The sequence below is a fragment of the Prionailurus viverrinus genome, chromosome E3 (genome assembly GCF_022837055.1).
Source record: "Prionailurus viverrinus isolate Anna chromosome E3, UM_Priviv_1.0, whole genome shotgun sequence".
NCBI lineage: Eukaryota > Metazoa > Chordata > Mammalia > Carnivora > Felidae > Prionailurus > Prionailurus viverrinus.
The window spans coordinates 5,660,817-5,675,970 of NC_062576.1; the positions used below are offsets into that span (position 1 = coordinate 5,660,817).

The 15,154-nt window shown below is 47.3% G+C and overlaps 1 protein-coding gene across 1 annotated transcript; it reads right to left on the reverse strand.

Annotated features, from left to right (window-relative positions):
* Window positions 1–1,245: 1,245 nt before the first annotated feature.
* Window positions 1,246–4,598, reverse strand: OCM2 (oncomodulin 2). The gene is made up of 4 exons (XM_047839260.1): window positions 4,538–4,598; window positions 3,716–3,848; window positions 3,165–3,274; window positions 1,246–1,271 (listed from the first exon to the last, which is right to left on the reverse strand). Exons 1-4 carry the CDS (start codon window positions 4,596–4,598, stop codon window positions 1,246–1,248), a joined length of 330 nt encoding a protein of 109 aa, XP_047695216.1.
* Between the last annotated feature and the right edge of the window lie 10,556 nt (window positions 4,599–15,154).

The following is a 15,154-nucleotide window of genomic DNA, read 5'->3' on the forward strand; positions in this document are numbered from 1 at the left end:
TGACTGTTCTTCCAATTGATGCACTTTGAAATCTCTGATGTTCCCTTCAGCCTCAGTCTAACGCAGCGCTATAGAAATCACGTGCTTGTGCCGGTTGAATTTTTTTCCGAATGCATATGCAAATAAATACGTAGTTATGAAAATACAAATGTTGATCCCCGGCCCCCTCAAGTCACCTAGAGGCCCCCTCGTATACACCTCACACTTTGAAAAGCTGCCCTAACGCGGCCCTTGAAAAAAAGGATTCAAAACTCGCTAAGCTACATGGTGTGATGGAAGCAATCCAGGAGAGCCCAGGGCCTCATGAGCTTGGGGGGTGCAGTGAAAAGCGGGAGCCTTTCAGCAGGCTCCCAGGAAAACGCCTCAGCTCCCCCGCCTTGAAGTCCTCAGCTCCCAGGGTCAGCCAGGAAAGTAGTGGCTGCGAAAGACAAGGAGCAGGTGGCAGGGGGCTGGGTCAGAGCGGGCGGGTCTCAGATACCTTGCTTTTCTAAGAACAAACAGACAAAGGCAGGCTTGAAAACGGGTCTGCTTGTGCCCACCGGCTCAGCAAGTCTCCTTGGCTTTGGGGCCACTGCAGTCACACACTTGTTTTCTGTCCTGTCCCATTTGCTTTTAAGGCTGTTTTATGGTGATCTAACACCGAGCAGCAGAAAACACATAAGAGTGATTTTACGCTCTTTATAAATCTCTTCATATTAATTTCAGACTCTGATAACTCCCTGACCCAAATCCTGCCCTGACAGTGCCATTTGTGACTCCCCCCCCCCGCCCCGCCACCCAACCTGTTTTCTCTGATGGCTGCTACCCTCCATTGTGACTTGCTGAGGGCTTGATGGGACCAGAAATCTTTCTAAAAGCCTCGGTCCCCAGATTGTTTTCATCCCCCTACCTTGCTGAGAAAAAACAAAAAAATAAAACAAAACAAAAAAAAACACAAAAAACAAAAAAACCCACCACACACACACACACACACCCCCACACATCAGCAGATGATGAGAAACGTATCTTTATTGGGTGAATTTGAAAGGCATCGTCTGCCAAGGGCCTTACAGGAGTCATCAGGGCGTACTGACCACCGAAAATTCACGAGTGACTGCCTTGTTACCTCGCTAAAACAGGGGGCAAACTGGAGAAGCACATCCGTGGGAATGAATACATAAATTAGGGGCAGGTAGTGGGTTTCCCATTTCTAGGGGCTTTGGAGGCCTTCTGGCTGATTGTCTCTATCTCCACAGCCTGCGGCTTTTAAGAATGCACCATTTCCTGGAATTCTAGAACAGAAGAGGGTGAGAAAACGTCAGTGGAGATGGCTTGGTATTTTACAGACAGGCCGTGTGGCCAGTGAGAGCTCAGAAGAGGAGGTTGTCAGATGGTGAGCTTGGCACCCCTCTCAAGGGCACAAAAGGAGGGGGAAAAACGTGTCACTGACTGCAGGTGCAGGAGGTCTAGAGCGTCCCATCTTCCTGCATAATCTAACAAACATCTTTAGCTCTGCAGCAGAGCCCCTTGTATGAGAACTTGTCAGCCCAGGGGCACCTGGGTGGCTCAGCCGATTAAACATCCAACTCTTGATTTTGGCTCAGGTCATGATCTCACGGTTTCACGGGGTCGAGTCCCACATCCTGCTCTGAGCTGACAGTGTGGAGCCTGCTTGAGATTCTCCCTCTCTCTCTGCCCCTCCCCAGCTTGTGCTGGCTTTGTCTCTCTCAAAATAAATAAGTGAACTTGAAAAAAACAAAAAGAATTTGTCAGCTCAGCCATTTCTCTCTGACGATGCATGGTATAATGGCCTGTCGCAATCTGGGGCCGCTCAACTTTCTGTCTGGCTACTTTAAGATAGAGAAGGAGGGTTTTCTTCCTTTTCTTCCTCCTTTCTGCAGACATAGGAAACAATTCACAGAGTGGGCCTTTGAACTCCCTTTTCTCCCTTTTCTCTGTTGAACCCTAACCTTACCCTCAAGAGCTTAGGTTACTAAAAGAAAGACGACAATGATGATGGTAACAATAATGATGAGTCGCTGCTGCTGGTTGGAGTCGAAAACCGGAGATTTGCTTTATAGTTCTTGGTATGCTTCGCCTATTTGCAATTTTTCCGTGGTTAGATTTAAATAAATCCATCTTCTTTTACCTAAACTCTTGTTGTGAACTATCTATAGAAGCTACATTAACTCCTGCATAGTAAGTTATAGTGGTATCATTTGGACAGGTTTTTAAAATGAGAATCCAAAGTAGCAAGTTTTAATTTCCAATTAGTACCGCCGTAAAGACCAGGCATAAATTCTCCCGAGTTGGCATGCACAGTGTAGCTAAGAAGCGTGTAAGCAACATGACTGAATCGGATTAAAATAATCCTCCAGCCATGTAGTTATACTAAACTCTGAATATAGGGCTCTGCACACAGAAGACCCCGTACATGACGTTTGATCTATTCTCTAATATTGTCCGCTTGGGCTACTGTCCAAGAAAATGTGTTTGTTTAACCCCTTGAAAGCTAAGAGGCTTTCCTGTGCAAGTCAATAGACATTTTGGGGGCGCCTGGGTGGCTCAGTCGGTTAAGCGTCCGACATCAGCTCAGGTCATGATCTCGCGGTTTGTGAGTCCGAGCCCCGAGTCAGGCTCTGTGCTGACGGCTCAGAGCCTGGAGCCTGTTTCGGATTCTGTGTCTCCCCCTCTGCCCCTCCCATGCTCATGCTCTTTCTCTGTCTCTTAGTAATGACTAAACATTAAAACTAAATAAACATTAAAAAAATAGACATTTTGACATGAGACACACTTGAGAATGTCAATCCTTCCCTTATTCAGAGGGGCTCAAATCCCAGCAGTGGCAATTCCTTAAATTATTTCCAATTTGCATTGGGCATCTTGCAAATCATTAGCCAGGCAATAGCTAGTCCCCTGGTCAAGTGAAGGCTATTTATTGGGTCATAGACAGTGAGTGACTCACAGGACCAGCTTCTACGATACATCCCCAGGCATCACGCTAGTCTCTACATATATCATTTGTATCCTCGCATTAGGCCCATTTTACAGATGGCAAGACTGAAGCGCAGCAAGGTTAAGAAAGAGAGATTTTAACTAACCACATCTGCCCGATCTCATGGCCCAATCCCCCGGGTTGCTTCAGGAGCTAAGTTCTTTTGTGCCGTGTACAGGTGTGAACGTACCGTCGGCCCCGATTTTCCCGTCACCGTCATTATCCGCAGCTGCCATCAAGGACTTGGTTTCTGACTCTGTCAGCTCTCTAGCGCTGCTCTCAAACTTCTGGAGGAAAAACCTGCAGGGCAATAAAGATTATGGAACTTTTCTGAAAGACCACACACGTCTGTGCTAACCCTCTCTTTTCCTCTTGAAGCCAATCATCCGTTCCCAGCAACTGCGATATTCAAAGGTCTTTGCAAGCCAAACTCGCCTTCCTTGTGGGCATTTTGTTTTTAAAAGTTTTTCTTTCTTCTTCTTCTTCTTTCCAGGGGCGCCTGGGGGGCTCACTCGGTTTAGCATCTGACTCTTGATTTCGGCTCAGGTCACAGTCTCACGGGTTCATGAGTTCGAGCCCCTCGTTGGGTTGTGTGTTGACAGTATGGAGCTCGCTTGGGGTTCTCTCTCCCTCCCTCTTTCTCTGCCCCTCCCCTGCACACACACACACACACACACACACACACACACACCTCTCTCTCTCTCTCTCTCTCTCTCTCTCTCTCTTTAGGACAAAACTTACTTAAGCTCTTCTTCATCCAGATACCCACTCTGGTCATTGTCTATGAACCGAAAAACATCCTTCACCTGACTGGCCGACATCTTGGAGAGGCCCGACGTCTGGAAGAATTTTTGGGGTTCAAAAGTATCTGGGTCTGAAGAACAGAGAGAGGGTTATTCTCAGGCTCACCGGATCACCTTCTGTATCGGGGCCAAGGTGCTGAAAACATAGGTCATCAAAAGCCCTCCTCGGGCCATCATTGAGCTACAAGGACGCTCTGCTCTCCACTTTTACCAAAAGACAAAGCCTATGTTAACTGACTAGAATTTAAATAAAGACTTGGAACAAACAAACAAATAGATTAAAAAAACAGAGACAAAGAGGGGGCTATGACTGGTGCAAGATTTCGAGGCAGCCAAGACGGGGCAGCTTGGTGATGGCTTCTCCTGTGTCCCTCCCCACCTTACCTGTCCACTTGCTTTTACCCATCTCTTGTCCCTCTCCTCTGGGCCACCCCCCCCCCCCTTTCTACAGGCTGTGTGGCCAAGAGGCACTGGTCTAACTGGTGGGGCGAAACGCAGTCAGTGGGTTCCAACAGGCATCCACAGGCTGCTGCTGCTTCTTTTTTTTTTTTTTTTTTCACTTTGAGTACATTCCTTTGGCCTTACGGAAATGTAACCATATGCTCAGCTCTCGTATCTCTATAATTTTAGTTCTTTGGTTGAGGACCGTTTTAGTGTCTGATCCCACGAAGTTTCAAATGTTCACATTTTTAATTTCCGTGGCTTTGCTGGAGGCGTGACTACGTGGGAAATACGCACCCCTGCCTCACTTTCCTTTTACCTTGGCACTCCTGCAGGGCTGCGGCAATGTCGTCAGCACTAAGGACGTCTGTGATGCTCATTTTCCACCTGTTCACACAGAACACATGAGATGTGGTAAATGGCAAGCGGGAACACGCACGTCCAGGAGCACGACCCCTTCCCAGGCCCCTGAAACTGTCTTTGTGGGGAAGGCTTAAAACGTGATAAGCGTGCCGTTGTATTAAGCGATGGGACAGAACACCCCCATAAAAACCATAAGCGGGAAGGATCCCAGCCCCCTGTGTCTCCGTGCCTTCTCCTGAATGTTCTTCAAAGACAAAATTTTAAAAAGGTACAACTTAAAGCATGACTCGATCCTGCTTTCTTGTAAAAACTGTATTTGCACAATCAACCATTCATGTAGCCGTCTACAAAACGTTCAGAAGTAAATCACGTGACAAAGGCAGTGGCAGTTTCCTAGACCAGCCTGAAAACACAGTGCTACCAATTCCTCTCACAGCTTGGCCTCCTCGGAGACCTTTGGTGGAAAAGATGCTATCTATCCCGAAGGATGCGAATCAGAGTCACGAAAAAGCCAACTGCCAGAGGTCAAAATCCTTCTAGGAGTCAAGCCCACGGGGAAAGAGACGTCTGAGCACAGCCTGCACCAGCCTAATAGGAACGCATTAGGAAAGAAAAGTCTGGGGTCTCGAAGGTCCACCAGCTACTTACCGTTTTAGACTTTCCCCCAAGAAGAATCAGGGAAAAGAGTCGAAGGAGCAAAAAACAGATGTGCTTTTGCTGCCTTACTGACCTATCTTATATAGGATTGAAAAAGTGATAGTAAGAACCTCTTAGATTTCCTTTTCAAGGATCAAGTAGACGTAGCTCAAATGTCTTGCCTTACTAACTAAACCTCTTTTTTTTTCTATTTATATCACAAGGGAATGTGGGTGGGAACAGCCAATATTGAAGAACAAACCTCAACAAACCTTAACTAGGGTTTCAGTTCTGCAAACGAACCCCACGGGCGGTGTGGAGAGGACGCCAGAAGCCTGGCAAAGAGGACAGAGTGGCTGAAACGAGGTGAACACAAACGGAGGCGCTCTGTAAACTGGAAAGGGCTCCCCAGGTGACAGTGGCTGCCGTTTGAGGCAGGTCTGCTCTTAACCTCTGAGGCTGTGGACGTGCGAGGCTGACTTCGGTCCAGGGTTGACCCCAAGTCAGGGTCAGATGGACACAGTAGACTCGTCCATCACAGCAAATGGCACTGGATGGACGACTTTCCAAAGAAGTCTTGACTCTGATATTTCCCAGCTCTCTCCTACACTGCACACACGAAAAAGGCAACATGGAGGAAAGCACCCAACCATTCCCAAACCCCAGATCTAAAATTGCAGGAAAAATGGGAGGCCGGCATTTGAGACCTCCCTCAAGGTTTTTTTGCTTTTGGTTTTTTTTTTTTTAATGTTTATTTTATTTTTGAGAGAGAGGGACAGAGCATGAACAGGGGAGGGGCAGAGAGAGAGAGGGAGACACAGAATCCTAAGCTGGCTCCAGGCTCCGAGCTGTCAGCACAGAGCCTGACGTGGGGCTCGAACTCACGAACCCCTGAGATCGTGGCCTGAGCCAAAGTCGGACACTCAACCGACTGAGCCACCCAGGCGCCCCTGCTTTTTGTTTTTTGTTTGTTTCTTCGTTTTTAGCTTTTAGCAAATATTTGTTGAATCCCTATGTAGCCAGCACTGTGTTAGACTCTTTTCTTTAATCGTGGTAAAAAATACGTAATATAATATTTGCCCTTTGAGCTGTTTTTAAGGATGCGTACGGTAGTGTTAACTATATGCTCATGGTTGTACAAGAGATCTCTAGAACTTTTTCCTCCTGTAAAACTGACCTCTATGCCCATTGAACAAGAAGTCCCCGTTCCCCCTCCCAACACCCTGGCAACCACTGTTCTCCTTCCTGTCTCTGGGAGTTAGACTACTTTAGACACCTCTTGTAAGTGGGATCTTGCCTCATTTGTCTTTTTGTGACTGGCTTATTTCCTTAGCATAATATCCTCGAGTTTCATCCATGGGTTCATCCCTGTAGTGACATATGACAGGATTTCCTTATGTTTTAAGGCTGAATTCAAATTTAAACAAAAATTTTTTTTAACATGTATTCATTTTGGAGAACAGAGAGAGACAGAGTGCGAGCGGGGGAGGGGCAGAGAGAGAGGGAGACACAGAATCCGAAGCAGGCTCCAGGCTCCGAGCTGTCAGCACAGAGCCCGAGGTGGGGCTCGAACCCACAAACCGTGAGATCGTGACCTGAGCCGAAGTTGGGCACTCAACCGACTGAGCCACCCAGGCGCCCCTGAATTCAAGTTTTTTTAAAGTCAAAAACCAATCCCATGTTGCAATCAGAAATAGTCAGTGGCTTCGAAGAAGACAATTCAGGATCGTTAGACTTCCCTGGGAAATACCGTCAGGATAGTCACCTTTAGTTTGTCCCCAAATATACCCCCCTACGTACTCCCAGCATTGCTGGTGTCGTCAATGAAAACTTTCTCTCAGGAACACCCACAGCATTTCTTAAATTACCAAACATCAAGTCGGCACTATTTCTGTCTTGCCCACATGATATGCCCCAATGCCTGGTACAGTCCCTGACCTAGTTAGGTGCTCAGTAATTATTTGATGAATGGATAAATGAAATCGGCAAAAAAGAGCTTGAAAACAGGATTACCAGCCAGCATCAACTTGCCCAGCCCTAAGAAAGCAGTTTCTGAAAATCAGTCTCAAGAATGTAGGTTGCTGACATTAAGTTGCCATAGAAACTCGCTGAGTCGTTTCTTTCTGTGGAAGGGCTTACAATTGTCCATAGAGATAAAAAAACATTTTAAAAAATCTTCCCACTTAAATGAAAATAGCATATAGGTTAAATAAACCAAGACACTTTAGATTTGCATGCTACTTTTCTGATAGGGAGTAAAGATAAGAAAGACCCAGTAAACATATCCTCTGAATCAACGAGGCAGCCATGATTATATGTGAATTCCAGTGTGTGCAATCTGGGGGTCAAAACGTTGGTTCATGCAAAAGAACAAATATTGTACGGCTCCCTTTTTATGAAGTCCCTCGAGTCATTAAATACACAGGGACAGAAAGAATGGTGGGTACCAGAGAGTGAGGGAGAGGGGAGAGGGGGTAGATGTTTAATGGGAGCAGAGTTTTGGGGCACCTGGGTGGCTCAGTTGGTTGAGTGTCTGACTCTTGGTTTTAGCTCAGGTCATGATCATGCAGTTCGTCAGGTTGAAGGTCTGTGTTTGCTCAACTCTGTATCCCCAGTGTGGATGCAAGTGAAGACCAACCAAATGAGAACAGGCAAAGGCTATTAATCCAGAGCCTCCCCGAGCAAGGGAGTGAGCCCTTGAATTCAGCAGAGACTCAAAGGCAGGCAGAGGACTGGGAAAGCTTTATAGCGGAAAAAAGAGAGGGTTCACATATGTCCTGAGAGGAGGCTGTTGGCCTGGGAAAGCTGACCATCCTATGTGACGGTGTGAGGGGACATACTTGGCTTCCTCTGGTCGGTCCTAAGTTGGAAGCAAAAATTAAAACGAAGGAAGCTGGGGGCGCCCGGGTAGCTCAGTCGGTTAAGTGTCTGACTCTTGGTTTCAGCCCAGGTCACAATCCCATGGTTCATGAGTTGGTTCATGAGTTCAAGCCCTGTGTTGGGCTCTGCACTGACAGTGTGGAGCCTGCTTTGGAGTCTGGCTCCCTGTCTGTCTCTGCCTCTCCCCCCCTCAAAATAAATTAAAAAAAAATAAAATAAAAATAATACAACCTACTCTATAGGATTAATGACAGGGAATACAGGTGAAGCACTTGACATTGGGCCAGGCACAGAGTTAGCCAACAATAAATGGTGGCCATTGTTGCTGTTATTTGCTTTACAGCCTTTTCAAAACAAAGATATTCTGGGTAAAGCTCATCTAAGGTGACAGAAGGGACAGTAGTTACCCTTGAGGGGAGGGCAGGGACTGGGGGTGAGGAGGTTCTGCTGTGTTGATATTGTTTTATTTATTTATTGTTAAGTTTATTGATTTGATTTATTTTGAGAGAGAGAGTGGGGGGGAGGGCAAAGAGAGAGAGAGAGAGAGAGAGAGAGAGAGAGAGAGAGAATCCCAAGCAGGCTCTACGCTGCCAGTGCAGAGCCCAATGCAGGGACCGAACTCACGAACCACGAGATCACGACCTGAGCCAAAGTCCGATGCTTAACTGACCGAGCCCCCCAGGTGCCCTGGTGCTGGTTACATTTTTATGAAAATTTAGCATTTTCTGTGTGGGTGTTTTACTTCCACAGAAAGTTGACTTAAAACAAATTTTTTTAATGTTTATTTTATATTTTTTGAGAGAGAGAGAGAGAGACAGAGAGACAGAGTGAGGGAGGGAGGGGCAGAGAGAGAGAGGGAGGCACAGATCCGAAGCAGGTTCCAGGCTCTGAGCTGTCAGCACAGACTCCGACGTGGGGCTCAAACTCATGAACCGTGAGATCGTGACTTGAGCCAAAGTTGGATGCTTAATTGATTGAGTCACCAGGCACCCCAAAAGTTGACTTTTAATAAATGGTTGAGCATGAAAGAGTGGAGGGTCCTGCTCTGTGATCTTGGCCCTTAAGTGTGGCGGGTGAAGGCTGTGGGACCAGGCATTGGCCAGCTGTGACCTCTCTCTGTCGTTTGGGCTGATTGATCACAGGGCTTTCGGGACATCAGTGAGTGAGGCCCAGACACTCAGCTGTGGTGACTCCTGTGTCCATAGCAGGGCTGAGAAAGAGAAGCTTAACAGGAACCATTAGGTGACTGTGCCCTGTGACTGAGGGAAATGACCTCACAACTCAGAAAGAGAAGCCATTCTGGCCCTAAGGGGATCAGACTCTGCCACCCCAAAATATGCCGCTTGAACTATTTTGAGCCGAAGGCAGCTGAGGAACAATGAACACAAGAGGAGGTCTCTGATCTCTGCTTATCTGTCTAAAAGTAGGGCATAAATTTCCCGAGAGGAAAGTTCCTTCCCTGTACCAGGAACGGAGAGCAACCCATCTCTGGGGATGGAGACTTGATGCCCGGAGAAGTCTGCATAAACAGACCTTTCTAAAATACCCCTTCTCTTCCATTAGTCCCCCATGTATTTCCTAGTCACTTCCCCATGGTTTATCACTCCCAGGAGCCCGAATCCCCTTTCCTTGGTTTAGCCACTTCTCCAAAATTTATCGCTCCAAAATATATAAGCTCCTAGGTCTAGTTGTCCTTTTGAGTTTCGCTTCTTTACTGTGAACACCATGTAAGTAAAATCATACTGTGCCTTTTTTTTTTCCTGTTAATCTGTCTTTCGTTGGTTTAATTAGCATGTCCCAGTACCAGAACCTAAGAGATTAGAGGGAAAGTTTCTTCCTCCCCTACAGCCCCATCACAGAGAGGCCTCCCTGTCTACCCATCAGTCTCATCACCTTGTGTTTTTTCTCCAGAGCTCTTACCATGATCTAGTTTCTTTTGCTTGCTCAGTGTCCATCTCCTCCCCCAAAACAGAAGCTCCTGGAAGGTAGGGACTGGGTGTGTCCTGTTTACCCTCAACCCCCAGGGCTTGTCATTGACTAGCATCAAAGACTCCAGCAGTGGAGACTAGAGGGCCTGGGTTCCCCTGAGGGACAATGACAGTCATAAGGTGGACCTGGTGGGAGTCTCAAGTCTTACTTAAATAATGGCCAGTACGGTTAAAACCATCCATCGTGCTTTGTTTTCCCCCACCTATTCCAAAAGAGTCTCAAATGTCTTACAAGACTGCAGCAAATGATTTGAAAACACGAAGAGCTGAGATTCTTAAATGTCAGGGATGAAAAAGCTAGGATCACGGGAAAGCAACTTCTGGCTGGCAAGATAAGAACCCCCCCCCCCCAAATCTGAATTTTAATACCTCGCTGATGCATCTGTACAGTGTTATGGGGAGACATCTAGTTGCTGGAGTTTATTTACAAGTGAGATGTTTCTCTGGTGAAGGCTTTCCTTTACCCACCCAAAGAGACTTGGAAAACATTTATGAAATAGGTTTTCACCCAGGAGCTTAGAATAAGCTCCTTAGTGAGAAGATACTGCTATTTGCTAACAAAAAACCGCACAACGTCTTAGGGGTGAATGGAAAGGACAGCTTGCAGGTTTCACAACAAAATGAGTAACAAGGTACGGTAGTTTCTCAGAGGACACAGTCTGGGCCTGTAAGGATTGACCTCCACTGGGTTTAGAGTTTTTATGAAACCTTGGGTAGGATGCATCCCTGTGGCCTCCTGTGGGTGTGGCCACGAAACGAGGTTTGTAACCAACACCAGCTCCATAATCTGTGGGACCCGGTAGAAAAATTAAATGCAAGGCTCCTTGTTCACAAATTAAGAATCTCAATATGGCAGCAGCAGAGCATTAAATCAAGCGTGGGGCCCTTCCTGGGGAGCCTGGGGGGCTCAATCGGTTAAGCGTCTGACTTCCGCTCAGGTCATGATCTCACAGTTCGTGGGTTCCAGCACCGCGTCGGGGCTGCTGGTATGGAGCCTGCTTGGGATTTTCGCTCTCTTCTCTCTCTCTGCCCCTCCCCCACTTGCGCTTTCTCTCTACCTCTCAAAATAAATAAACTTAAAAAAAAAATGAAAAGAAAGCAAGCATAAGGTCCTTCCAAGTGCAGATCGCACCCACAGAGCTGACCCTGCTCATGACTTACGTTTGTTCAACATTGCCTGCTTTGCCAATATCATGTCACGTCATTAGTCGTCCCAACAACTCTGTGAAATATTACTATCCCCACGAGGAGAAGGGGAGGTTAAGAGACACTCCAGGTCAATTAGCTACTTAAGTGGCAGGGCCTGAACTCATCCTTAGAATTTTCCTTGGTGTCAGCTGAAAAAGTCCCAAGACAGCCCGGCTTCTGGGTTTCCACAACCGCTTCTTCCCCCTAGAAAGAAAAGGGTTTATTTAGGTTTGCTTTCAAGCCCACTAGACAAAGAATGACAGGTTCTCTGGCATAGGTGAATCATCACCCCCATCCATTCCCTTACCTCCCCCTGCCCTGGGAGAGGGTCACGATAGGTGGTCCTGAAGCATCATTGCAAGTTGGGGAGCTGGCAGCTGTTTGGGAAGTTGAGCATATATACATATACCCACCTATCGATTGCCCTTGATGGTTCACTTCAGATCCAGGGAGTCATGCGTGTTTCCTTAGGGAGAGTTTGTAAGGGCAGGACAGGATACCACACTTGAACAAGACGGTAGCTTCACTTAAGCGTAATGTGTGTCTAGACATACACTTAAAATTGGGGACACTAACACAGTACGTGGCTAGGCTAGGACACATTCAGCAAATGAGTGAACAAGCCTCTAGCCTGGCTTGTATATCTCTCTGTCTCTTTGCCACTTGCCCCCACCCCACCCCGTGTGCGTGTGTGCGTGCGTGTGTGTGTGTGTGTGTGTGTGTGTGAAGGTTAAATAATTTTGAAAGTATTATTAAAAACATGCTCTTGGTAGAAAACATAGAAAAGAAAGAAAGAAAGAAGAAAGAGAAGGAAGGAGAAGGGAAAGAGAAGGAGAAAGGCAGAAGAAAAATGAATGTAATTCATCACTAGCGATGACAATGTGAATATTTCAGGGATCCTTTAAGATGTATTGATTTTTAAAAATATTTTAAACATTAAAATGGAGCCATGACCTCAACAACTTGCTTTTTCACTTAATGCACTGTAAACATTTCCCCCTGTCAATGAGTATAAATCTATATACCGTGATTTGTAGTGGCTGTGTATAACTCTCCTGCACGGGGGGGCTCTGATGTCATCAACCCCAATTATTGGACCTCTAGGTTTTTTCATATTTTTACTATTATAAGAAGTGCACGGGGCACCTGGTTGGCTCGGTTGGCGAAGCATCCGACTTCAGCTCAAGTTGTGATCTCACGGTTTGCGAGTTTGAGTCCCACATCGGGCTCTGCCCTCACAGCGCAGAGCCTGCTTGGGATTCTCTCTCTCCCTCTCTCTCTGTCTCTACCTGTGCACTCTCTCTCTTTCTCTCTCAAAAAACAAAGTGACCATTAAAAAAAAAAGAAGTGCACGGATGAACATCCCCATAGCAAAATCTGTGAGTCCATCCATATTTTTTTCTTTAGGGTGCATTCCCCGAAGTATCTTGTAATCCTCATTTGTTTAGCCAGTATCTGTTGGATGCCTTCTACACGCCAGACATTGTGTCAGATGCTGGCTTTTAAACAATGAGAAATTGAGTAATTGCCCAGTTAATTTCACCTAACGTCCCGTGCAGTGGTTGGTGCGGTTGGCAGAATTTCTACGGACGTCCCTCAAAAGTCCGTACCCCAGTGCCTGGACCTGCAAAATATAATCACGCTGATCACTAATGAATGAATACTTACAAAATGAAGAATTATTTGCAAGACTTTGTTGGCCACGTTTAGAAGTTGGCATTCAGAGCAAAAGGGATCCACTGAAAGATCCTATGGAGGGAGCGACTGAATGAGATCTGTATTTTCAAACAGTGCCTCTGGCTGCTGCGTGGAGAAGGATTGGCAGGGGCCAGAGCGATACTGGGGACCAGTGAGAAGACGACCGTTGTCGTCCAGGGGAGAGAGGAAAGCTTGGAGCAGGGGCGGTCGTGGAACTGAAGAGGAATGAATAGATTTGAGAGGTGTTAGGGGCTTAAGCAGCCTGAGTTTGGTCGTGGCCGAGGGCAGGGAGGGACACAGGCGTCAGCGATGGCTCCAGGCGTGCTGGTGTTACCCTGCACAGAGGCGGGGCGCCCAGGGAGGCAGCTTGGTCTGTGGGAGTTTGGCCAGTTTGAAGGGAAGCATCCATGTGGAGGCATCTAGTTGGATGTGTGCCCCTGGAGCTCAGAGGGGAGGTATAGGCAGAAAGTGCACATTTTTGAGTCCTCCTTTTTTTTTTTTAATGTTTGTTTATTTTTTTTTAATTATTTTTTTTTTCAACGTTTATTTATTTTTGGGACAGAGAGAGACAGAGCATGAACGGGGGAGGGGCAGAGAGAGAGGGAGACACAGAATCGGAAACAGGCTCCAGGCTCCGAGCCATCAGCCCAGAGCCCGACGCGGGGCTCGAACTCCCGGACCGCGAGATCGTGACCTGGCTGAAGTCGGACGCTTAACCGACTGCGCCACCCAGGCGCCCCAATGTTTGTTTATTTTTGAGAGAGAGACAGAAACAGAGACAGAGTGCGAGCAGGGGAAGGGCAGAGAAAAGGAAACAGAATCCGAAGCAGGCTGCAGGCTCTGAGCTGTCAGCACAGAACCCAAGGCGGGGCTTGAACCTACAAATCGTCAGATCAGACCTGGGCCGAAGTCAGCCGCTCACCCGACTGAGCCACCCAGGCGCCCCCACTAATAGCTATTTAATTAGTTAGCCAATCAGTTAACTGATAACATTCTTAGTACCAGGCACATAATAGGAACTCCCTAAAAATGTATCAAGTAAAGGAACAAGCTGACGGTCTAAGAGCTTGGGTGACTACCCCAAGGTCAGACAGCTGGGAAAGTCAGGGGAGGGTGGGCTCCCGAGCCTTCTGATTGTCTGTCTATTCGAGGCCACGTCTAGATAAGAACATGTAAGGGACTCTTGAGGCTTAGAACGGTCTCCTCAATTTGAACCTGACTCTGACCTCCGAGGTCTCTACCACCTTTGAATGACAATGCCCCCTCCTTGAAGTGTCTTATTGGCTCGTTTTCCTGGAGACCTGATTCCCCGGGACGATGTCCGGCCAATCCAAGGAAGCTCCCCAGAGCATCACAGGGAAAAAGAGACTGATAAGAAGAGTGTGTTCCCTGGAGGAAGAGACGCGGCCCCTCTCTCGTTATGTTGGGTTTAGTTGCGATTTCTTTTTAATTAACTCACTTGGTCTCCATTAAACATTACCTCCAGCCCAACAGTAAGTTGACACGGAGATGCTCACATTTCTTGTTCATGAAAAAATCAGCCTTCTAAAGCATTTTGTTTCTTTTCTCCTCTAACATTTCATACGTGCCCGAGAAGTCTGGGGCTCTCCTAATATTGTTTTGCCCTTGGTCAACAATCGATAAGATAAAATAAAAATTGACCGAATAAACCACAGAGTTGGCCAGATGGCAAAAACATCGAGGACAGGTTTTTGGTGAAATGCGCTGAGGAAGTTCTTGGTGAGAAGTCCTCAGGTGTGGGAGCCATGGGGCTGGTCCCACCTGCTCTCATGGGCAGCTTGAGCAGGGCTCGAACTCACAAACCCCGAGATCATGGCCTGAGCCAAGATCAAGAGTCAGATGCTCAACTGACCGACCCACCCATGTGCTTACGCTGTGGACTGAATGTTTGTCTCTCTCCTCAAATTCAAATGTCGAAACTGAATCCCCAAATGTGACAGTATTTGGAGGTGGGGCCTTCAAGAGGCCATTGATGAGATCGTGAGGGTGGGGCCCCCATGACTGGGGTTATGCCCTATAAAAGAGACCCCAGAGCGCTCCCCTGCCCCCTTCTGCCTTGCAGGGGCGCAGAGAGCAGGCACTGGCTGCGGTCCAGGAAGAGGGCTCTCCACAGGCACGAGGTCTGCCTGGCACGAGGCCTGCCGTCTTGATCTGGGACTTCT